We start from the raw sequence: 23,605 nt of genomic DNA on the forward strand, positions 1-23,605 counted from the left end.
ATGTTGATTAAAAATTTCACTTTTACAATTGTCTACTCGTTGTGTCTCTAGCACTGTTCTGATGAGCATGTGCCACAACTGCATAAAAAAATAACAGTTTTTTTGACTGCCTGTAACGCTTCACTGGGGAAAATAATCTCATGTCGTAATCCGTTTTATGAACCTACAATGAAACTTGGAAGATTATGATGTTACATTTCTTAGAAATAACCCTGTTAGGGAGAGATCATTGCTAATATCTGCACACTGTCCTATAGTATGGAAGTTGTTCTCACCCCCAAAATGATCTGGACCAAGTGTGTATAACATAAGGCAAATCAAAGACTCCAATCTGGCCCACTGGAAAATGTGAAAAATGATGCAGATTGTGAAGTTCTTACTATAAGTTTAGATTTTGTTTTTACAGCTTTTCCTACTAATAAAGACTTTCCCTGTGGTCTTTCGTACTACACCATAGTAAATAAGTAATATATAAATATTTTAATGACAGAAATGCTCCTGTTTTTCCCTATCTGGTGTAGAATCTCTATTTTTTTATAGAGGAAAAAGGGACATTTTCTTTGCTTCTAAATTAACAAAAAGTTAGTTCTGATATTTCAGGACAGTCTGGGCAATGAGCTGTCTAAACTTTTTCTGTTTTTAAGTATGTCTGTTTCTTACATTTAAGCCCAAAATCATGCTGACAGATTTCCTCAATTTCTTTACCACATAGAAAAAGGGAAATGTACTGTATTTAAGTTCTTTTTTCTTAATTGAACATATTTGAGGGATTCAATGTTTAGTTAAACTACTTTACACTGACAGAAAGGCGAGTTTCGCTTGAGGTCAAAGTGAGCTGTTAAATGAGTTGACATTCCTGATCTAGGGCGGTTGAAACCCGATGATGCCGCTAGATGGCAGCACCGAGCCATGTAAAATTTAACAGCGTCATAAAAGCTACTCCCCCGGTAGAGTCGCATTTTAAAAGCCCTAAACACAAGGAAAGGGAGTAAGAGAGCTTACTAAATAGAAGCAATCTCTAAACACGATCAGTCAGATAGCAGCACAGAATGAAAACAACAACAAAGCCGGCAGACTGTGCTTTATTAACAAATGAAGGGATTATATTAGAGACACTTGAAACTGTTAACGTCATTATTAGTCTTTCAATGATGAAGGAAGGAATATTCTGATAGGAAATATAAGTACAATAAGTTGTGAAGAGAAAATGAAACAAGTTGTCACAGGCCTCTGCACAAACTAAGTGCAACCAATTATTCAGTAGCTTGTATAACAATCCTCAGCAATGACACTTAAAAAGACACTGAAATAACGACTGTCACTGTTTTATTTTTGAGGAAAACATATGCACGTTTCATCTTAAAAATGAAACAAAAAAAGGACTTCGAATTAACGACGGAACCTGAAAGCAGCTCCGTCGCCAAAGCAACGCTTACCAAACAGACTCTACAGGACTGCTGCGGACGACTTTAACGGTACATCGTTCAATGACTTTTTAGTAATTTTTACAACATTGTCAAACAATGGAAGAAGCTGGCAAAGTGCATGAAGAGGCGCCCGAACCTCCTGTGTTGTCCGACAATCAAGTGGATAAGAAGGGGTAACCTGCAGCTTACTGTGGCTAAACACTGCGATAGCGGGACAACGACAACTACCTTGAAAGCGCCGTTGCACGTTGTGTGTGTGTGTGTGTGTGTGTGTGTGTTTTAAATCTGACCGTTTAATAAATACGATGAACTCTGTCACTATGTCACTTTGCAATCTGGCCCATTTTTGTTGATACTTTGCTCATTTGAGTTGAACGCTGCTCATGTAAAAAAAAAAGTGGAACAACGAATGTTTTAAAAGCCGTAAAAGCCTCACAGTTATATTTTATTACATAAGTTGAACACAGATATATATAAAAAATAACCTCTAATAATCAAAAGACCACAGTTACATGTCTAAATCTTTTCTTAGTGTCCCAGGTGATTAAGTAAAGCGTTGCCCAGTTTACCTGATATCACTCTACAGATGGTAACTATATTGTTTGTTTATAGGGCCTCCAGTTTTAAGGGAAAGGAAGACCCGACTAAGGAGGGGAATGAGGAACTGAAGAGCAAAATGGAAGAAGAAAAGACGGACGTTAAAAAGGTTGTTTTTTCATGTTTCCCTGTCACCTTCCTCTGCAGGATTAGTGAAACAATTGAAATGTGTATGTCTGGACTTCTTTTGGGTTTGTGAAGAGATTTCAGATTTCACCTTTATCAGATTTCATTCACGAGATCTCTTTAGTTCCAAAAACCTGATGGAGAGTGACAGACAATTAAACCCTTTTTGTGTTGTCCTCCTGGAGTGTAATCATGTGAGTTCTTAAGAGTCACATAATGAACCTAGGTGTGAACATGGTGTGAATCCTGTCACATGATGTCCAGTTCAATTCAATTAAATTCAAGATGTGAATCTTTTGTAAGACATTAGCTCATCCTGCTTTAAGATATTTATATTGTAGCCTTGAGAGACCTTCCCAGGCACTTTAACCTTCACTAACACCTCATCCTCTATAATGAGATCCATGCCTTGGTCACACCTCGGCTCGTGTGACTCTTAATGACTTGCATGATTGCAAGGTGGTTCGAGGACTCTCAGGACACCAACAGGAGGACAATGTCATTAGGGGTTAAATACCGGCAGCTTGATGCCAGTTTTTAGAACTGAAGAGACTTCATGGATGAGAGGTGAGTTGTCACAAAACAAAAAAGTTTACATTTCACTCCAAATAAGCTTTGCGAGGCAAGAGTACTAACAGGACTAGAAAGAGGGATCAAATTTCTCTTCATTGGTTCCCTGAATTTAAATAATTCTTTCTTGTCAGTTTTGAATAACGATATCTTACCCATCATATCTTAAAGACCCTATAGTACCATAATATATAGGCTAACCTGTGGCTTCTAGAGCTTCTAAAACTAGAATCAGAGCCATAGCCTTCAACTATCAGGATGCTGCACTGTGGATCTTGCTCACAGTTTGGATTCAGGACATAAACATCAGTTGGTGAAACTAGGCTACGAAGAGAGGTGATGATCAGTCAGCAGCAGAGAAAGATCTCTACAGATCATGACAGTGTCGATGGAAAAATATAGAGAAGGTCAGAAAGATCTTCAGTGTGTCTTCGTGGATCTAGAGAAAACATCTGATGGGGTGCCAAGAGGGGAACTGTGCCACTGCATGAGGAAGTCAGGAGTGGCAGAGAAGTATGTGAGGGAGGTGGAAGACATGTACAGCGAGACAGTGGTGAGGTGTGGAGTAGGAGTGACACATGGGTTCAAAGTGGATCAGCTCTAAGCCCCATCTTATTAGCAGTGATGATGGACAGGTTGACTAATGACGTTAGGCAGGAGCTTCTGTGAACCATGATGTTTGCAGACAATATTCTGATCTGTAGTGAGAGCAGGAAAAGGTGAAAGAGAGGAACGATGGAAGTATGCAATGAAAAGAAGAGGAGTGAAGGTCAGTAGAAACAAGCCAGAATACAAGCGTCTGAATGAAAGGGACACAGGTGGAAAGGTGAACATGCAAAGAGTAGAGATAGTGAAGGTATATGAGTTTAAATACCTGGGGTCATCCATCCAAAGGAACAGACATTATATCAGAGGGTTAGGTCATGATTTTGTGTTCTTGACTCTTATTTTGCATTGTGATTGTTGGAGTGAAATAATTTAATCCATTAAAGCAAGTGGCCAAAGGAGAGGCAGCATTAAAATATCCACTAAAACAGATCTTTATAACTGAAACTGAAAACAAAACTGAAGTTATTGCAAAAGATGAAGTCCAATCAGTAAATGGACACTACTACAATCAGATGTAGTTTTCTTAAATTCTTATGAGATGTATTTATTTTGATTTGTCCCACTTTCACTGCTCAGAGGATAATGAGCCTGCAGAAACGTCTGACCACATTAGTGACCAACATTCAAACTGCAGCCGACGCCAAAGAGATGGAGCGAAGGTCAGGGATGGAGGACAACTGCAAAATTAGGTACGTCTTTTAAATTGTTCTCAGTGTTCAAATCAAGCTTTCTCCCATGCAGAAAACCCAGTGCTCAAGTGGCTGATGTTAAATTGTGCTATTCTTTCCCATTAAACAGAGAGGAGCGACTGAAAGATGATGCTAAGGCCTGTCAGGAAAAGGTTGAGGAGATCAGAAAAGGGTGGTCGATAGTTACTCAAAAGGTGGTTTATTCAGAACTGCAGAGTGTCCTGGACAGCCAGCAGCAGTTGTGTGCTGCAGTGATAGAAGACAAGAAAAAACTCATAAGGGAGCTCCAACGGGTAAATTATACACAAATGAGTAAAAGCATGATTTCATGGAGTTTGCATTTGTACCTCAAAGCCATTGTTTATAACTTGGTTCCCTTTTCTGCACTGTGCTGAACAGGAGCGCCGGGTCAAAGAGGATCAGTATTTGAAAAACTTGAGAAGGCTCGATGAGGAGATCAAACTGATGCTCGACAGGATGCAGCAACAGTTTCAAAACCTGTCCAAGGCCTACAGAGAGGAGCTCACACAACTTCAGGTAGAACCAGATCTGAGTCACAAAGGAGCTTTAAATGATTTTTAGTGCACCTGAATCAGTAAGCTGATCACATCTTTGCCTTATTTCAGTTTGACTTTTTGTTTTTAATTCCGCTTAGTTACGGTTAGTTTCTATTGTGGGTTTGTGTGTTTCAGTTTAGATTTTACTTGTTTGAAAATGTTTAGTTTTACTTTTAGTTGAGTTTTTATTAGTTTCAGTTTAGGAAAATCACTGCAGGTATTACGATAAAAACAAATCCAGTGTCTGCATAAATACATCAAGACATCACGTCTTGTGTCATGCACTTATGCATACTGCATATATCTACTACTTACTTTGCTTGTAAAAAGCGGTTATTTGAGGTACTGCTCCCTTCTTATCATCTCAAAGCAGTCTGGCTGTTTTCCTGTAACTTCTATCATCAACGAGGCATTTTCACCCGGGGAACTACCACTCACCAATTATTTTCTCTATTTCAAAGCATTCTCTGTAAACCTTAGAGATGGTTGTGCAGCAATATCCCATATCTATGTTATCTAGATTCTTATTAATAATCTAATGATTGTCCTGTTTTTGGCAGGGAGTTTATCAGCAGGAAATTGACGTCTTACTTGCTAAAGACAAGGCTAAGCTGAAAGAACATATGAAGGAACATTGGGACACAGAGGTTAGGATTATTTAAATGAATACACACACACTTAACTTCTCATTGATACTAATATGTTACATATATCAGCTCTGTATGTAATGAATGTAACCTATTTCTAGCTGGAGAGTCTGATGGAGAGGAGGAGGATGGTAGAGGAGTCTGAAAAGACAGTTCATGATGTTATGTTGGAGAATACCACCAAAATCAAACTCATGCAGCTGGAAGAAAATGCAAAGTATCAGGTTTGTTTTACCCCAGTGCTTTATTACAATATGATGAAGCCTTGATGTTCTTTGGTGTTGAACATGCCATAGAGTGGTAGTGGTTGTGCTGCAAAAATAAGATCAGTGTTTTACCACTCGATGTAAATGAACGCTCAGTCTTGAGATTGCTTTTCTTGCTTTTACAGGCTCGGCTGAGAGAGCAACAACAGATGAAAGGCAAATCTGTAGTTTTAAATCTTAAACAACTTGAACATGGCAACAAGAATGCAGCATATAATGCCAAGCTGGGAGAAATGAAGGGCAAACTATTAGGGTATTACAGTTTTTCGCAGACAGAAACACACATAAATACACATAAATACACATACATGTCCAAGTTATGATGGTATCTTTTTGTTTCAGCTCTTCGAAAGAGGTGAAAAACTTAAAAACCAAGTATGCCAAACAAAAGGACAAGTTTATGAAGCAGAGACAGTATTTGTCTGAGGTCCACAAACGCTCCCGCCAGCACTATAAACGCATACAGAAGGAAGTCAGGTAAGTAAGTGTTAATAATAATAATAATGATAATAATATTAAAAATAATAACCTAATTCTTTTATTTTTTTTCTGTTCAACTTCAACCCTTCCTTGCTTCATGTAGGTACACCACAGCCGCTGATGCCCGAAAGTTTGAGGAGATGTGGGCAACGATGGAGGAAGAGGTGACACAGCTAGCGGAGAAGGCTTTGGCCATTGACTCTCTGATCTGCAAGCACCTTGGTTTAGCCTGGGAACGTCCTTCAGCTGCCTTCATGGAGTCACCTGGTCCCCGCAGATCTCAGGAGCATGACACTAACCCCACCAGTCACCCCTTGCAAACTAGGCATCTTTCACACTGCAGCCAGAGGATGATGGATGCATCAGTCGGGCCCAGCCTGGAGAGGGACTCAGAGCACGGCACAGGGGTGGAGGAAGGGGAGCTATCCTCAGAGATGCTGATGAAAGTGATGGAGCTGCTTTGTGATGAAACGGTTAGAAACAAGTTCACGGTTTGTGTTTATGAACGATGACAGTATGGAGGTGGTTGTTGTAGAACGGGGCATGAATTGCACATGCTCCTTAGACATCCACAGATGTGCAGTATTTATATCATACTAGACACATTACACATGTCAGTAATTGCATGAGACTATATTATGAGAAATTTTTGTCAAGCTAACCTTTTCTAATTAAGCTTTGGTACAGATTAAACAAGAACAAAGTTAAATGATGAGCTTTAGCAGGGCTGATACATTTTGGGATCTTGTTTAATTTGGAAATTTGAGAATAAGCTCAAGAAGCTAGAGCAATAAAACCATTTAATAATATTTCATAACTACACAATACAAATTATGCCTTTTATTGCAGGGTAAAAAACAAAGTACAATTATATATGGAAAATATTCACATTTGACAAAGCAGATGGCTTAAGTAGGGTGTTAGCAGTATATCTCAGTTTTTGCATATTCAGTCAGGAATTATTATAGAGAAACACTACTTTTGTAAAAACGAAACTAAAGAAAAAAAAAAAACATAAAAAAATTGCAAAATTTCAGTTACAAGCCTTTAAGCTAAACATCTTCCTCCCAACTTAGGGATTCCTGGTTGAAGATAAACTGTGGAAGCTGCTGGCCCCCATGGAGAAAAATGAACAGACCACTGTGAAGCTGCATTCTCTCTTTGCTGTGAGTTCACATTTAGTGCTCCTTTTCATGTTTTTCATGTAGTTACTATTGAAAAACCACACATGCTGTTTTCTCTTTTAGGTTCTGGGTCTTGAAGAAAAGGATTTAGCCAAGTTGGCTGAGTTTTTACTCATGTACAAACGTCAACAAGGAGAGCAGACTGTGGTGAGAAATTGAATGAGCAGTGGGCTTGTACTGAATACGGCCTTTGTGATTAGACAACTACCGTTCTTGTATCTTCTGTCAGTGTTTTTGTTCTGGCTGCAGGGTCATTTTGTTGAGGAGGCAGAGGCCATGGAGAACAGCGCCACAGCTGATTCAACCTCCAGACTCATCAACCCTAACAACATCTTGCCTGCTTTACAATGTTTCCTTGAGCAGCACAGGAAGTAAGACTACATACTGAATTATCAATCCCGTGTCTCTTCCTCTGTGTGAGTGTTTTATACTAATTTTTTCCTGTTACATTTTGAAAACGGAGGTCTGTCAACGAGCGTTCCAGTTTAAGCCATCCAGCTAGAGATACCTCAGTGGAAGAAGCCTACTGGGATAGGCTTGGCAACATTATCACTGAGGACAAACTCAAGCTGTGGGATGCAGCGGAAAGGGAATTAAAGCAGTATGAGTGAGTAACACCTACACTGAAAGCAGGAATACCTCTGAATCAGATCAGTCATTTTTGTGTGTGTGTGTCTTTCCAGAGAGGTCCTGATGGATATCTCTGAGCTTGTCCCTGAAACTGAGCTCCTGAGGCAGCAGAACACTAAGCTGCGGATGCAGCTGCAACAGATACTCAGCAGTACGTGCACTTGTGTTTAAGTTTACAGCACTGTAATCTAGTGCGAAGAAGAATAATGATAAAACATAGGGCCTTTACCATCATAGCACAGGGTGTATCAAAAAGAATCACCAAATTACAAGGTGCTTTAACTGTTCACCGGCATCGAGCGACACACGTACTGTTAGAAAGAGTGAGTTTGATGTGGTAACATTATTACAGCAATGACTCCAGATACTCGCAAAAGTGTGGGATGAGTTTGACAATCATATGGACGTATGCTGGGAGGACACATTGAGCAAACTGGAAGTTTTGTATGTACAACTTTATATTCAGCCACGTATTTTAAAATTACTGTCCATTACTATTACAATATAGGCTTTTGAAATCAGACAATTCTTTTTTGATACACCCTGTATATTAAAACAGGAAGCTAACAGGTTTGATCATTTATAATAATAATTAGTGGTTAATGCTACAAATGATTAACTATCCAGCTTTTTCAATGCAAACATTTTCAGATTTCAGATTTTACTGAATTTTGGAGTGTTTTTGACTGAATGAACACATCATTTAATCTGAATACCTCTTATACCTCTGACCAATTCTGGGTATTATTATTATTATTGTTATTAATTTCAAGTACTTACTTCCAATACAATGAATAATTAAATGATAAAATAAGAAACATTTATCAAATTAAACTATAATCATAGCAATTAGTAAAACAAAAGGGCCAACTGAGTAGAACATCATGGATCTAACATCTTCTCTGCCTCTCTGACAGGTACCCGGAGCTCTAATTAATGAATAATCACTGTGGAGTCCGAGAGCACTGTAAGCGCCTTTGTGTTCATTTAAAAAAACAAACAAAAAAAACCACCATTAAATGATAATGTTGTGTGAAGTTTTTTATTTATTTATTTTTACAAATGTAAAAGAAAAATAGTCTTACAGTGTAGTTAATCAAACACATACAGTGGTTCAGTGTAAACACAACAGTACACAGAGGATGTGTGTGTGGTTCGTCTCTACCCAGCAATGTTAAACAGCTTGTGGCTGAGCGCTGAGGGCAGAGAGAAGAAGAGCAGAACCAGAAAGAGCAGACCCAGTACTCCAACCAGCAGCATCACACAGTGCAGCTTGTAGTGCCTCCAGGCCAGGATACACATCGTCCTCACCGGAGCCAGCAGCCACGACATGCTGGCATTGGGGCGACTGCAAAGAGATTCATAAATCAAACAGCAGTCATGGGTCACTGAAATTCAAAAAAAAAAAAAAAAGCATCTTAGATTGTTAGTAAGTTTAATTTTGGAGCTAATTGAGAAAATTTGTCTGTAATTAGTTGAATTAACATCCAATAAAATCCAAATAAAATTAAAGCCCAATATCTTTTTGGCTCTGTTTTTGATGCTGCTGAAGGAAATTCCTCAGGCCAGTGTGAACTAGTCACTAACTTGATTTGCCTTTTCTGCTGAGCAAGTCGTCTGCAGTAGTCTACAAGCCCTTAGCTCAGGGGTCCCAATCCCAGTCCACGAGGGCCGGTGTCCCTGCAGGTTTTGGATGTGTCCTTGATCCATCACAGCTGATTTAAATGAATAAATTACTGTCTCAACATGTCTTGAAGTTCTCCAGAGGCCTGGTAATGAACTAATCATTTGATTCAGGTGTGTTGACCCAGGGGGAGATCTAAAACCTGCAGGGACACCGACCCTCGCGGACTGGGATTGGGGACCAGTGTTTAGCTGCTCTCTTTAGGGGTTGTCATACTGGATCATCTGCCTTCATCTCACCTTATCACCTCATGATAGGTATGACACACCAACCCTGTGCATTGTCCATCCTGGTCTTTCCCAATGAAAATCTTAATCACATCAGGTCTCACTACCGTCTTGTAAAGCTTGTAAAACGATCTGTGTTCACTACCTCTGCTCCTTGCAGTTTCACTGTAACACCCATCTCTCTCGCTCACACACGTATTCTGTTTCACTTATACCGACTTTCATTCCTTTTTTATCCAGAGCATACTTCTGTACCAAAAACATAAAAATACATTTTAGTGTACTGGTTGAGGGTTTTGTGTGCAACAAAATAATAATGTTAGTCAAGCATGTCAATATATATAGCTATATATATGTCTATATCGCTGCAGGCCACCAGCTTAGTCATTCATTTTTTTCTCACTTTTAATATTCTATTAATTAATTAATTTTTTTAACCCAAATCAGATCTTTAAATCTAAATGAATCCTTTAGTGAGGATTTAGTGCTCAGGGTTTTGGCTAAACAATGAAACTGAACTTAACGCTCATCACAGCACGACAGGATGTAAACATTAATGGCATCCTTCTCAGCTGTTTGAGAGACGATAGAATTCCCGATATAAGAATTCTATCGTCCGATAACGATATAAATCACAAAAATGTATCATTTTCTGTAAATTATGTTAATCTCGGGGAGCTCATCTTGCGGGAAGTGTTTCCAGCTGCGCATAGTGTACCTGGAGTCGAGTGTTTTAACCGATGCATGAAACTATACATTTTTAGACACAAGTTGTAACGGCCGCCATTTTCTTTGTGAGTATTTATTACATGGCGTGCTGCGGGGAAAAGCCTGTTCTAACGTTTGAGTCTAAGTTTTTTTTTTTTTTTGGGGGGGGGGGGGGGGGGGGTTAGCACCTGGCGGCTCTTTTTTTACTTCTCATCCGTAAATAATCTGCTCTTTCACGTGATTCAGTTTATTTTGAAAGGTCTCAACAGGATCTTGAGCTTTATTTGTGAAAGGTTTCTGTGAAACATAAACAAGCGGACACGCGATGGTGTTACCGTCGTTGTTGCTAACCACAACGCATAAAACAGGCGCTTGTCCGTCAGTAGTGTGGTTATATAAAATATAAGAGAAAGAGAGAAAGAAGAAATTAATATAGCCACTACAGTGACCATCAAAAGGATGAAAAAATATTGCTGTAAACAGTTTATTTTGCGACACCACGAAACAATCGATAGTGTAAAATGAAACGATAGACGTTTTTATATCGTCATCCGATATATATCGTTATATCAAACAGCCCTAATGTATATAATGTATATAAATACACAATCCCATTGTAAAAACAGGCAAGTTTATTGCAAACAGTGAAACACAGTATCACAAGCAAAGGTTCCAACCACAGGCAAACTAAAAGGGGCGTAAAGGACACCACACACTTTTGTCTGGAGACAAGAACAGAGTTTTCAGAAGCAACCCCCGACTTATTTGACTAATATTCCCATAAAAATCATCTTTACATTTTTGTTAACGTTAAAGACAACAGGGTTGGTGATTTGGTTTGCGTCGAGCTGGAAAGACAAGTCATGCTAACACACATGACCACTTTGGTCAGTTATCACAGTGATGCATGCATATTAACATATACTGTAGCCAACAGTGATCACCTTCACATGTCTGTAACTTTGGAGGATTATTAAACAGACCCTGGTCAAAATGATAATCACAAATAATTTATTTTAATTTTCTCTGGGATTTTTATGAGTGACGTTTATGAGTCTGAAGACGAGGCTGGAGAGCATTTACATAATTACACACAAAAAACTCAGGACATCCAGAGGGAAGCTGCTGTGAACACCCGCGCTTGCACAATAACACAATTATAAAAATGAGGGGGAGATTTGAATCATTTGCAAAATCAGTTTTTGTTTTTATTCTTAAGGAGAAATATTTAACACTAAAGATAAACTAAACACCACAAAATGCTTATTAATTAAACAATTAATAACAAATTCATCTTGTTCTATGTCTCACTGAAATTTACTAGGAAAATAGAATTATTTTTGTTTCCTTATTATTATTACTATATAAGTGTGCAAAAACTGCAAGACCAATAACAGTTAAAAAGGTAACACTTTAACCTCATTTAGCATTTATAAGCACTGAATCAAAATTTCATGTACAGTTTATAACAAACTCTAATGAAAATATAACTTCTCGTGAGAACAGTGACTAGAGAAAGCTGGTTTATAAACAGATAAAGAATTATTATATCATTATGGAATAAGTTATAGCTGTTGACAAGTACTCCACATCAATAATGACTTCAAAGGTCCTTAAATTTCAGAGATATTTCCATCTGCAGTAATTTATATTTACTCTGTTCTGAGACATGATGCAACACTCATTATGTCTCAGAACATAATGAGAAAACAGCATTAGAAGGAGAAACTGGAATGAATGTGGTTTGCGAAGCAGCTTGCCACATGGAGCAACTGTAGGCTGGCTAAAACATCCTGAATAGAATCTAATAGATAAATATAATCTGAGCCATTAGCTGTGGGCTAATTGATATCAGTTGATCTGTGGGGACTTTGAGGCCTGCCTGAACTAACACTATGTTCAATTTCTCTACATTATAACACCACACCACAAACCATTTATTCAATGTTTATATAGTGCTTATAAATAAAATGGTGGCAGGGTTAAAGTGTTACCCAAAGTTTTGTCCATTCCCTCTTAAGCTAAAACAGTAACAAGAGCTCATATAGTATGACTTGAAAGTGCAATCGCCTGACCACTAACCCTGGAACATATAAAATAAACTGAAGGCTGAAACAAATAAAGAACCATCCACTTTCATGTAGCATTGCTTCAGAGGATTTTCAGGTTCGATCGGGGGTTACTTTGTGCCATGTAATTTCTGCGTAATCGTTTAAAAGGATGGAGTCCAAATATTGTACATTAGATTTGTTAGCTGTTCATCAGCTCTTCTCTGACAGCATGGTGGGAGTTTCTGAAGTTGACAGAGTCTTCATTAATCCCATGCAAACGTACACCTATCTGGAACAACCCTGACATATTACAAAACAATAATATGATAAACTTTTCAGATTGGAATGGTAAAGGAATCAAATATGTAGAACATATACTAGAAGGAACAGAATTTATTTCATTTGACAGACTAGTTACACAATATGGGATCAACAAGAAAAGATTTTTAGAATATCAACAAATTAAATCCATAATAAAAAAGAAATTTAAACTGGGTCAAGTTGAACTACAAACACCACCAAGTGTGGTTCAATTTTTTACTCTTAAAACCCCCAAATTACTATCCAAAATATACAGAATGCTTTCTAAAACAGATGAATCAATATCACTTCCTATTGCAAAATGGGAAGCGGATTTATCAGTTAACTTAGACCAAAACTTCTGGTCTCAGATTTGCTTAAAAACCTTTCATCTAATCAGAAATCCCAGTCTTCAATTAATTCAATACAAAATACTACATAGAGTGCACTATACAGGTCATCGGATGTTCAAGATGGGCTTTGCATCTACCAACAACTGCTCACACTGCCAAACCAATTCACCGGACAATTATATCCACGCTCTTTGGTTCTGTCCACCAGTTCAGAAGTTTTGGCGCGAGATATGTGAAGACTTATCAAAGTGTCTGAAATGTAACATTCCAACTTCCCCCTTAGTGTGTTTGTTGGGCAGCTTAGATAATGTCACTTCAGAAAAGAATATAGCCCATATGGTTTTCACTGCTCTATGCATAGCCAAGAAAACAGTCCTCATGAACTGGAAAAATAAAAACAATCTTAATTCTAACCAATATAGAAATTATCTATTAGATTACATTAGTCTTGATACAGCCTCTGCCACCACATCAGATCAATCGCTCTGGGCTCCTCTGATCAGCTCCATCACCTAGTGGGGGTGGGGGGTCATATTTTGGTCTCGCCTTCACTGTTGTGATTGGTGTGGGGGTAGGGTCAGGCTTGGGGCGTCGGGGGGTTCCCCAGGAGCATCTTCCTTGGGGGGCTCAACCCGGGGTAGCGGTCATGGCCAATTAGGGGCTCTGTTGGCTCTTAGGTGACGGCTTCCTCGTGACTACGTGCAGCGGGGCTAGGGGAGGGTCTGTGCTGACGGACGGGGGTTACTGACCTGGTAGCCTGGCTGCCCCTGGGTGGGTCCGGGACGGGCGTGAGGTTCTGGGGGCGCTCCGGCTCTGGCCTGGGGCCCTGGCCGGGCCTCGGGGGCCTGGGTCCTGGTTGGTGTGTTGCCGGGGTTGTGGGCCGGTGGGTATATGGGGGCCCGCCACTGGCGCAGGGTGCCGCCGGTGCGCCGAGCCAGCTGGGGGGCTCTTCAACTGGTGGGGGGGGGGTTGTCACATCTTGCAGGGGCTTTCCTCTCTCAGGAACTCTCTCTGCAAGAGGGGGAGATACAGGAGAGGTGGAGGAAGATCTCAGCCTGGGCGTCTATTGTCTTATGTAGTCTGGAAGATGAGTGGATGATGGGGTGGGTGCAGTTTTCTCTGTTGTGGGGTTGAGTGGACTGCCCCGGGCTCTGTGGGGCCGGGCGGCGCCGCTGCGCTGGGCCCCGGTTCGGATGGGCCTGGGCCCCCCTTCCCTGGTGGGTCGCGGAGTATGGGGGTGCCTACTGGGGTCAGCGGGGGAGCTGGCCCCAGGGAGGGGTCACTTGCTCCTCCCTTCCTTCCCTCCCCATCTCCAGCTGCCTCCCTCTTCCCGCTCCACCACAACCACCCACACATGCAGGGCCTTGGAGTGGGGGTGTGTCACCAGGGTGCAGAGGAGGTAACCCCCCCCCCTCTGTCCCCTTCTGGCTGCCTCTGCCTCAATTTTATCCCGCAACTTAGACATTCACATTACTCACATTCTCATTACACATAAATATAGGATCTTGGGGGTGGGCACGCTACACGGAATCCCAATTAACATCAGGGTGTACACCTCACCCCCGGCGTCGTTGCCCACCTCTCAATTTTAAATACACGTAGACATTGAGGGCTAGCAGGAGGGACTATGCGCTTACCTGCTGCTCTCTGGCAGGTAGCTCCATGCCCTCCTGGGTTTTAAACGCACCTTAGAACACACATACATCAACACTACAATGAGCGGGTGGAGGGAGGTTAGGAGTCTTCTCTCACCCTCGTTCTCTGCTTTCTGCTGGAGCAGGGGGGCTAGGAGGAGGAGTTGGCCGTCCGACTGGGGTCCGGAGTGTGGGGCCTCCCTGCTGCTGCGGAGTCGGGGCGGTCTGCTTCTCCCCACTGCAGGGAAAAGGGTAACACAACCTGGGTCTGGGTGCGGTTCCCCCCTCCAGGGGCAGGGGTACCTAGACCCGGTTCGTAGAGTACGCTTGGGGAGTGTGATTGTGTGTACAGCGTCTCTTTATGTCTGTCTCCACGTTGGTTGAGTGTGGAGTAAGTGCATATGAGAGCATGAGGGTGGGAATGGATGTTTGTATCTGTGTGTGCCTGTATGTCTGTGTCTGTATGTCAGGTTGGGTATCAGATGCCACCTCTCTGAGGACAGCTCAGGCCCTCCAAGGTTTGGAGGCCTATCTCCCCCCACCACTTCCCCTGCCGGGGGCGGACTCCCTCAGACGTCGGTGCGTTGGTGGTTCTTTGTGTCCGGGGGTGGGCGTCCGGGTACACACCGGCTCACTCCTTGGCGGCTGCTTATCGGGGCCTGGAGCCTGGGGCTCGCTTGGGCCACTTTGGAGGTGGGGTGCCCCCGGCCTCTCGGCCTGGGGCTCGGTCACTCAGGCACAGCTGGCTGCCGGCGGAGCTCACGGGCACGTCACTGCAGCCCCCCCTGGCTTCTGCTCCGTGGCTGCTGGGTGACCCCTCATCTGGGACTCTCCTCAGCTCTTTCTGGGACAGTGGCGCGGCTGCCCCTCTGTTGGTCTTCCTTGGTCTCTTGTGTTCTGGGGGCCTCTGGATGTCTGGGGTTTTGATCTCCTCCATACCTGCTTCATGCCCTGGAGGACGGGGCAGTGGCCCCCCACACCCTCTAGCAGATCATTACATGAGGGAACCTTTTAAGAAAACAAGCGCGTCCATGCTCACAGGTGTACACACGGGTGATCACACACACAAACTACACCCTTTTTGGCTCCTACCTCAATGCACACTGTGCTGTCGATCTTACGTGCTGCACAATAATGTTTAATATTTAGTATTTACTGTCATATTCCCATATATCATTGTGATGTGGTTTATTGTATTACTCTCGTTTTCTTCTGCTTGTTTTCTTTTTTCTTTCTCAACAGGTGATCCAGGTGATCGATATATGTATTTTTTTTTTTTTTTTTTTTTTTTTTTTTTTTTTTCTTCTGCTTATTCTGTTGGTTTTTGTTTTTTGCCCTTCTCCCCCGTCCCTCTTCTCAACTGTTTTTCTTCCCCTCTTTCTTTCTCCCTTTTCTTTCCCCCAGTCAAGTCTGTCCCGTATTCAGCAAGTGAAAATAAAATAAAGAATAAAAGGTGAATCAAATGGACCATTACGGCAAAGCTGGGATGGTCAATTTGGTAAAGAAAATCCGTTGGGCATCTTTCTTCGCCTTTAGACAATAATTCTGATGGCAAAAGAACCAAACGGGACAGGCAAAAAAAAAAAAAAAAAAAAAAAAAAAAAAAAAAAAAAAAAAAAAGATTTGTTAGCTGTTTTGCAGAGTTGTTAGTTGGACCTTCATTACTTTGGAGCCAGGGGGGCAAGGAGGGGGCAGTGGGGCGGTCACTTTCAATGGTGTTTCTTTCTCCTTTCAGCGCTAAGAGGGGAAGGTGTGAGCTGATTATGAAGCTCAGATTGGATTAGAGAGGAGAAAACATAGCAGTCTTGTCTCCCATCAGTATTGCTCCCTTTCACTTATCCGTCCATCAATCCATGCAGCCACCCTTCCCCTCCCCATCCCCCTAGCAGTGACTTAGGCCCCCAGCAGCTTCTTGACAAGGTAGCCTGGCATGCTGTAGAGGAAGAGGCCCACCATGATGAGCAGCAGCAGGGCCAGCACTATCTTGATGATCAGCCACTTGTAGCGGTTGCACACCAGGTAGCGGATTGCTTTCAGCGGGCTCAGGAACCACAGGAAGGTTGTGTCTGGGCGACTGGATGGTTCAGGTGGAGTTTTTAAGAGGATGAAAATAAAGAAATGGTAAGAAAAACATGGAGGTGGAAGGAGGGTTGAGTTAAAGGAGGGTGAGAAGTGGTGAGTAATAGTGGACAATGAAAGGGAGCAAATAAAGAGGAGTAGGACAGAAAGAGAAAGCTGGCGTTAGTAAGCCATGTTGCAATAATATGCATGCTCACAGTTCACATTTCTATCAGTATTTTGTTTCACAGGAGCAAAAAAACACATCACAGAGTGGAAGCTTTCTATTATGCAGAATGAGTATGTTGACACATGTAAATGAGTGGATGATGATTGACCAACAGCTCAAAAGACTGACATTTCTGGCAAACGTTTGCAACAGATGCTTATTGCCCCCCACCCACCGCTCCCCACCCTGGAAACCAGAATCCAGAAATATCCTGGATGTAGGCACTCATACAGCTTATAGTGCATTACAATTCACAGGTTTTTTTCTCATAAAATGGGATGAGATTCTTTCATATTGTAGATGGCCGATGGACTCGTTTGCCTAGAAATGATATGATGTTGAAATGCCCACAAAGTATATGCAAAAATACTTTGGAGCAGCACAACATTACTAAAAAATATAGGAACTCTTTTTATATTTTGTTGCTTGTAAGCAAACAACTACAGTTTATTATGCTTAAACACAGGTTTTTATTAATATAATAATTGATATATTTTTCAGGTTTCTGGGTTTTGTCTTTTTTTTTCCTGTGTTTGGTATTTCCCTGTTTTTCTCCGTTTTATTTTGATACTCTTGATACTTTTGAAACTCTGTCATTTCTTTTGACTTTAATTTAATTTTACTGCCTATGTCTTGTTTGAACTTCTTTCAGCTGTGATTTGTTACCCCTGATGTTTCCACTTCTCTGGTTACCTTATGTGTGTATATATAGCTCCATGTCTCCCTATGTCATTTGTCTGTTTCTCATCATAGTGTAATCCTTGCATTTGTTGATGTTTCTTTGTAGTTTTGCCTCATGGGCTTTGCATTCTTGGAGCCACTATTCAACTACCATTAAAAGTTTTGACTTCATTTTGTCATTTTTGGATTTAAAAAAATATATATATACATTTTAACCCTCACATTTTTAGAATTATGTAATTTTTAAGTTGTCTATACTTTTCCCTTCTCTACCAATCATCCCACTTGATAAGAACATGGATATTTCAACCACCTTGTTCACCTTAAGTCAAAGCATCCCTACATGTGTCCATACTAAACAGTTGGTCACAATATGGGTGGTAACAAGATTTATAATGACGCTTGGTGGCAAATGACACTGACTTGCACACAGGGCTAAGACAAGATACAATAAAGGACACAGACGACTAGTCTACTTCTAAGACAACAGAGAAGACTAAGAAACTGAGCTTGGCTGGAAAAAAAAGGAGAGGAGCTAAAGTTAAGAGAGAAGAATCCAGGACGCAAAAGGGGCAAAAAGAGAAGCAGACAAAGTGAAGAGGGGGCGGAGGCTACCAGCGCATCAGGCCCCCAGCATCTTCTTGACCAGGTAACCAGGGATTGAGTAGAAGAAGAGGCCCAGCATGAGCAGCAGCAGAATCAGCCCCAAGACCTTGAGGATCAGCCAGCGGTAGTTGTGCCAGATGAAGTAACGAATGGACTTCAGAGGGGTCAGAAACCACATAAGACTGGTGTCCGGGCGACTTTGCGGGAGAAGGAAGAGAAAGAGGGAGGGAAGGAATGCAGTTGAGGCAAATGGGGGGGGGGGGGGGGGGGGGTAGGAGAAGAATAACACGCACATGAAAGGGGAGGGATGAGGGGAAAGACAGGGAGACAGTTGAAGAGATGATAGGAGGAGTAACGAGTGTGTAACAGTGGCCTTTTGACAGTGCAGAAAGCAATGCTAGAGGCTAACAGGAAAATGTTTTACATCTTTAAAAAAATATAGATTTTAAGTGGCAGTATCTTATGATGTTTTAGAAACACTGCTTTTTGCACTGATAGAATGATTTTCCTAAAGACAAAGTTAAACACTTGCTCATGTCTGTCTTTTTCTGTTCCAGACAAGCGTTCAAATTTTTTAACTCTGAAACCAGTTTGTGTGTGTGTGTGTGTGTGTTTGCAAAACACAAGTTCTTGTATATTTTTTTAAACATAACGTTAATATCTTACTTTGGTTTTTCCAGTGGATCTGGCTCATTTCGTCCCAGTCCTACAGGGCTTTTCTCTGCTTCCTCTGCTGTCACTAGGTGAAGCTCAGCTTCAACTTTCCCCTGTAATGACATTGAAAACAGAACTCAAAATAAAGAAGTCCTTCCACATACAAAATACAAATGAATTTTTTTCCCTCTACTTTTTTAATCTGAAGGATCTTTAGAAGATATCATATATTGTGAACACAGGTGGATTAATGCACACACACACACACACACACACACACACACACACACACACACACACACACACACACACACACACACACACACACACCATCCTCTTCAAAAGAAAGGTTTGCTTTGAACTGAACTCTCAATTTTATGTATGTTCACTTATCCCCCCCCCCCCCCCCCACCTTGAAAATGTCTTTCTAAGTATTATAAGTATTATGATAAGAATCATAATAAACCAGTCATGATTTTGCTCATTTTCACTCTTGACTGTCTTACCGTGAGCTCCATTTCATCATTCTCATTACGGGCTACGAATGGCCACCATCCTTTAACCCTCTTTTGTTTAAAGATCGAAATGGTTGGCAGATCCTGCTCATTTCGAATCATGCCAAGAGTGCACTGCTTGGCTGTCTTTGCGCCCCGAGGAAAACGGTTTAGGTCCAGCTCGATTGCACCTGGGAATGGTGAAAGCAAAATAAGTCAATTTGGAATAGCCAGTACTCTTTTTTTATACACTGTTCTCAGCTAAGTCATCCTTTTCCAAACATCCTCAAACAGCTACAAAGAAAGTCAGCCATAAAATGCATTTATATCAAACTAACTGTTCCTTTGTTCCTCCTGTGCCTCCATGAGTTCCCTCTGGGTACCCTGGCTTTCTCTCCAAGTCCAGAGACATGCATGTTAGGTTCATTGGTGATTTTAAATTAACTGTAGGTGTCAGTGTGAGTGTGGACAGTTCTTTCTCTCTCTCTCTATGTATTGGGCCTGTGATGGATTGTTGACCTGTCCTCCTCCTCTTGCCCTCTGACAACTGGGATAGGCTCTCCAAGACACTGAACTGGATAAGCAGCTAAGAGTATGGCTGGCTGAAACTACAGCAGAACTACATGAGCATTTGTGAGATTGTAGTTACTGTCAGTGCTCCTTCTATTAGAAGTCTATTAGAAGTAATTTAGTAAGGCACCCTGACCCTGATAAAAGTAAATGCCTACCTGTAGTCTATCTGCACAAACATTTGATATTCTAAAGAGCTCAGTGACTGCAAGTGTGGTACTAGACTGGCATACCAACAGTGCAACAAGTCAGTTTGTGAAATTTCTTCCCTCCTGGATGTTCCACAGGCAACTGTAAGCGGTATTATTGCAAATTGGCAGCGGAGAGCTGAAGCACATAAAAGTTGCCAATGCTCTGCTGGCTCAAAGGCTACAGAGCTCCAAACCTCATCTGGCATTAACATCAGCACAAAAACTGTGTGCCAAGAGCTTCATGCCATGGGTATCCTTGGCTGAGTAGCTCCTGTAAGTTAAATGTGTAAGTGGCCCAGTACTTTTGTCCCTGTAGTCCATGTCAGATGAAAGGATTGCAAAAAAAAAATTATTTCGTCCTCACCCAGGAAATCATCAGCGGAGAAGTGGTCTGCATCCCAGACCTGCAGCGTGAGACGAGGAGGGATTTTGTATTCGGTCTCATCCCAGGAAAACATGGACTCCTTCTTAGAGATGACAATCTTCTCCTCAGCCATGAGATAATCAAAAGGGAAGACGAAGCGCCAGTTAAAGTTCCCCTCACCGGTCAGTGAGTGATAGTGCACATCTGTGTCCTGTTTGTCCTCCTGCTGCCCTTTCAGCCATCTATGTAAATGGTCATAAGGGTGAGAGTTAGTCTGATCTCCAGGATCATGGTTTGGTGTCATAAGTAGATGTTTTTGGATTTGTCAGCCATGCACTTCTAAAGTCCAACATGTACAAATTTATGTGATGTCAATTTAGTGATTTAAACAAGAGCAAAGGGCCTGTTAAATGTATTATTTGGCTAACAAGAGAGATGATGCTAGAAGGTCAGAATCAATGCACATAATGCGGCACCCCAAAAGCAAATCAGCTTCATACATGTGATAACTTTAAAATCATTATTGAGTAATCCATAAAAATCTGATTTGATGCTGGAGTTTCGCACTATTTAGAAAGCCATGCATCCATAAAACTTGCAGATTTATGAAATCTCCATGTTTTATGGACACAGAAAACTTGCAGATTTATGAAAAAAGCTTCATATTTAAAACTGCAAATTGCAAATGGAGGACTGATGCCTGGCATTGATGGTGCAGCTGCAGCTGTTTCATTAACAGTTAAGTGAGGTTGACTTTAAGTCAGAAGGAGCAAGAGGGAAGGTGCACTCTCAGTTCTCAAAATACACCCCTCGAAAAAAGAAAAAGAAAATTCTAAAATAAATAAAAATAAAAAAATAAATAAAAAAAGATCTGACAAAAGGTATTTGTCAGTTTAAAACAGGTAAATACTGAATATCACAAAGTGCTGATATGGTAATCGAGATGCATAAATTAGACTGAGATAAAGGCTCCAGGGAGAGGGCGCTGGCAAATCTTAAGGTGGTTACAAAGGGAAGAAAACATGCCAAATTCACGTGAACCAAAAAGGGATTCATTATTACTGTATCACAACACTGGATCCATCTGAAACAACCACAGTTCTTCAGTCTGTCCTGAAACGTTTGCTACTGAAACCTAGAGTACAAACTGAAGGTTAACCTAATCTTTTACTGTAAGGGTTGTTTAAGAGTGGCACCCTGTTTGCTACAGTCCTGAGGGGACACATCCACAGGTGACACCACATCACCTTGGGTAAAGAAAGAGGAGTCACTAAAACATAATAACATAAATGAATTGAAAAAAAAAAATCTAATCTAGGCTGCAAAAGACAATGTCACTTTTAAAGACAAGAGTTCGATCATACAAGCATGCAGACAGTCACCAAGCAGTTTATCAGGAAAATCTGTATACTTGTGTCTGTGCAGTACACTTCCATGCTGGAGTTTTTTTCCTGACTGTAAATTAAATATCTTATAAATTAATATTTGTAATTTACTGCAGGACCAAACCACACAGAGAAAACCTCAAATGCCTCGTTGTAAAAAACAAAAGCAAAAAGCCAACAACAACAACAAAAAAAGGCCCGTCTTATTTGCCATATGCGTTGGTTGCATTAAATAAAAAATTGAACAAAACTATACTGTTATTATTATTATTATTATTATTATTATTATTATTATTATTATTATTATTTTTACCTGGAAACTAATATCAATTCTTTAGCATTTTGATAAAAAGTTATTTCACCAGAGAGCAATAACTGTACGTAGGGTAAAACAACTTTATTAGCAAGGCTTGACTTGTCAATAGGATGTGACTATTGTGAGTTGGCATTATAGGAATTGTTGCTCAGTGTTACCTTAACTGAAGGTTCATGAACAACATAAGTTAGTCTTAGTTATTCATGATTAAAGCATTTTGAATTTCATACCACAGTTTTTTATGTCAACACATGACATATCTTTGCAGTCGGTCGAAATTATCTAAAAGTAGCGGTTATACTGGTTCAATTCAATTCAATTTTATCTTGTTTATATAGCACCAAATCACAACAACATTTGCCTCAATATGCCTTTGTAAGGTAAAGATCCTACAATAATACAGAAAAAACAGAGAAAACCCAAACAATCACATGACCCCCCCATTAGGAAGCGCTTTGGTGACAGTGGAGAGGAAAACCCCCTTTCAACAGTAAGAAACCTCTGATTGAAGCAGACTCAGGGAGGGGTCTGTTGGGATTGGCTGGGGGTGAGTGCATTGGCACATTAATTTGTTTGTATTATATGCTGTTATGTGTTGTTCATGTGGTTTGGTCCTTTCTGTGCAAGTTTTTCCATATGCATTTATTTTCGTGCTGACAGGGGTGTTTGAGACAAGCGAGGTTGCGTGCTATGCAGAGTTAGAGAAACGGGAGGGTCATAAAAAAAGGATTCAAGGGCTTCAGAAGGAGTAAATAAGGGTATTTTGTTGTTACGAGCCATGCAATGGATTCGTGTGTTTACCCCCTGACATAGATGTCAGACATCTTCTCTCCTGTCATGAATGCATCGTCCTCTAGAATTACGTCATCAGTGTTCCAAATTATAACACGAAGCTCAAAGCTAGACATCAGCAGAGTATTGACCAGAGAAAGAGAGAGAGGACGACAGACAGGAGACACGCCACGAACACAGAGACGCAACACACGACACAAACACGCACACAGAAAAATGGAAACAAAACAAAACAAAAAAAAGGTAATGGTTAACTGCAAAACAAATCACACACAGCTCACACCCACGGGATGAGGGTTGGCTGCCCCATCCCGCTGTACCTACCCCCTGACAAATATGTCACTGGACTTTTCCCCAGTGAAGTAATCATCGTCCTCCAGTATTACTTCGTCTGTATTCCAAATAATCACCCTGAGCTCATATCTGGTAAGCGAGGGGGAGGAAGGAACACACATAGTTGGACTTATATTTGACATTTTTAGAGCTAACTAGTCAAACAGACTCACCATAACTTAACCAGGGGATA

At 41.0% G+C, this 23,605-nt stretch overlaps 2 protein-coding genes across 14 annotated transcripts in view; one reads left to right on the top strand and one right to left on the bottom strand.

The window, feature by feature from the left end:
• Nucleotides 1-1,414: 1,414 nt before the first annotated feature.
• drc1 (dynein regulatory complex subunit 1 homolog (Chlamydomonas)) lies at nucleotides 1,415-9,294 on the top strand. Of its 2 annotated transcripts, XM_085132655.1 has the most exons (17): nucleotides 1,417-1,600; nucleotides 2,040-2,133; nucleotides 3,906-4,018; nucleotides 4,128-4,311; nucleotides 4,418-4,555; nucleotides 5,136-5,222; nucleotides 5,324-5,446; nucleotides 5,614-5,741; nucleotides 5,831-5,965; nucleotides 6,072-6,441; nucleotides 7,045-7,134; nucleotides 7,216-7,299; nucleotides 7,402-7,523; nucleotides 7,616-7,759; nucleotides 7,836-7,933; nucleotides 8,700-8,749; nucleotides 8,952-9,294. In XM_085132655.1, exons 1-16 carry the CDS (start codon nucleotides 1,524-1,526, stop codon nucleotides 8,717-8,719), a joined length of 2,007 nt encoding a protein of 668 aa, XP_084988781.1. In that variant the 5' UTR covers nucleotides 1,417-1,523; the 3' UTR covers nucleotides 8,720-8,749; nucleotides 8,952-9,294. The 2 variants fall into 2 exon arrangements, with proteins under 2 accessions (XP_084988782.1, XP_084988781.1); XM_085132656.1 differs by lacking the exon at nucleotides 8,952-9,294 and having other exon boundaries at nucleotides 1,415-1,475; nucleotides 8,700-8,820.
• otofa (otoferlin a) overlaps nucleotides 8,829-23,605 on the bottom strand; it is an 83,894-nt gene continuing 69,117 nt past the window's right edge. For 6 of the 12 annotated variants that reach the window (XM_085132652.1, XM_085132650.1, XM_085132646.1 and 3 more), the window contains 5 exons: nucleotides 23,404-23,502; nucleotides 20,587-20,828; nucleotides 19,474-19,652; nucleotides 18,980-19,080; nucleotides 16,359-16,813 (listed from right to left, as the gene is read on the bottom strand). In XM_085132652.1, the coding sequence (XP_084988778.1) occupies nucleotides 16,633-16,813; nucleotides 18,980-19,080; nucleotides 19,474-19,652; nucleotides 20,587-20,828; nucleotides 23,404-23,502 (802 nt within the window). In that variant the 3' untranslated portion in view covers nucleotides 16,359-16,632. Of the gene's footprint in view, nucleotides 9,131-16,358; nucleotides 16,814-18,322; nucleotides 18,511-18,979; nucleotides 19,081-19,473; nucleotides 19,653-20,586; nucleotides 20,829-23,088; nucleotides 23,188-23,403; nucleotides 23,503-23,605 lie in introns of those variants that run through there. The other 6 variants (XM_085132653.1, XM_085132645.1, XM_085132643.1 and 3 more) reach the window with 6 other exon arrangements.

The sequence above is a fragment of the Neolamprologus multifasciatus genome, chromosome 15 (genome assembly GCF_963576455.1).
Source record: "Neolamprologus multifasciatus chromosome 15, fNeoMul1.2, whole genome shotgun sequence".
Classification (NCBI taxonomy): Eukaryota; Metazoa; Chordata; class Actinopteri; order Cichliformes; family Cichlidae; genus Neolamprologus; species Neolamprologus multifasciatus.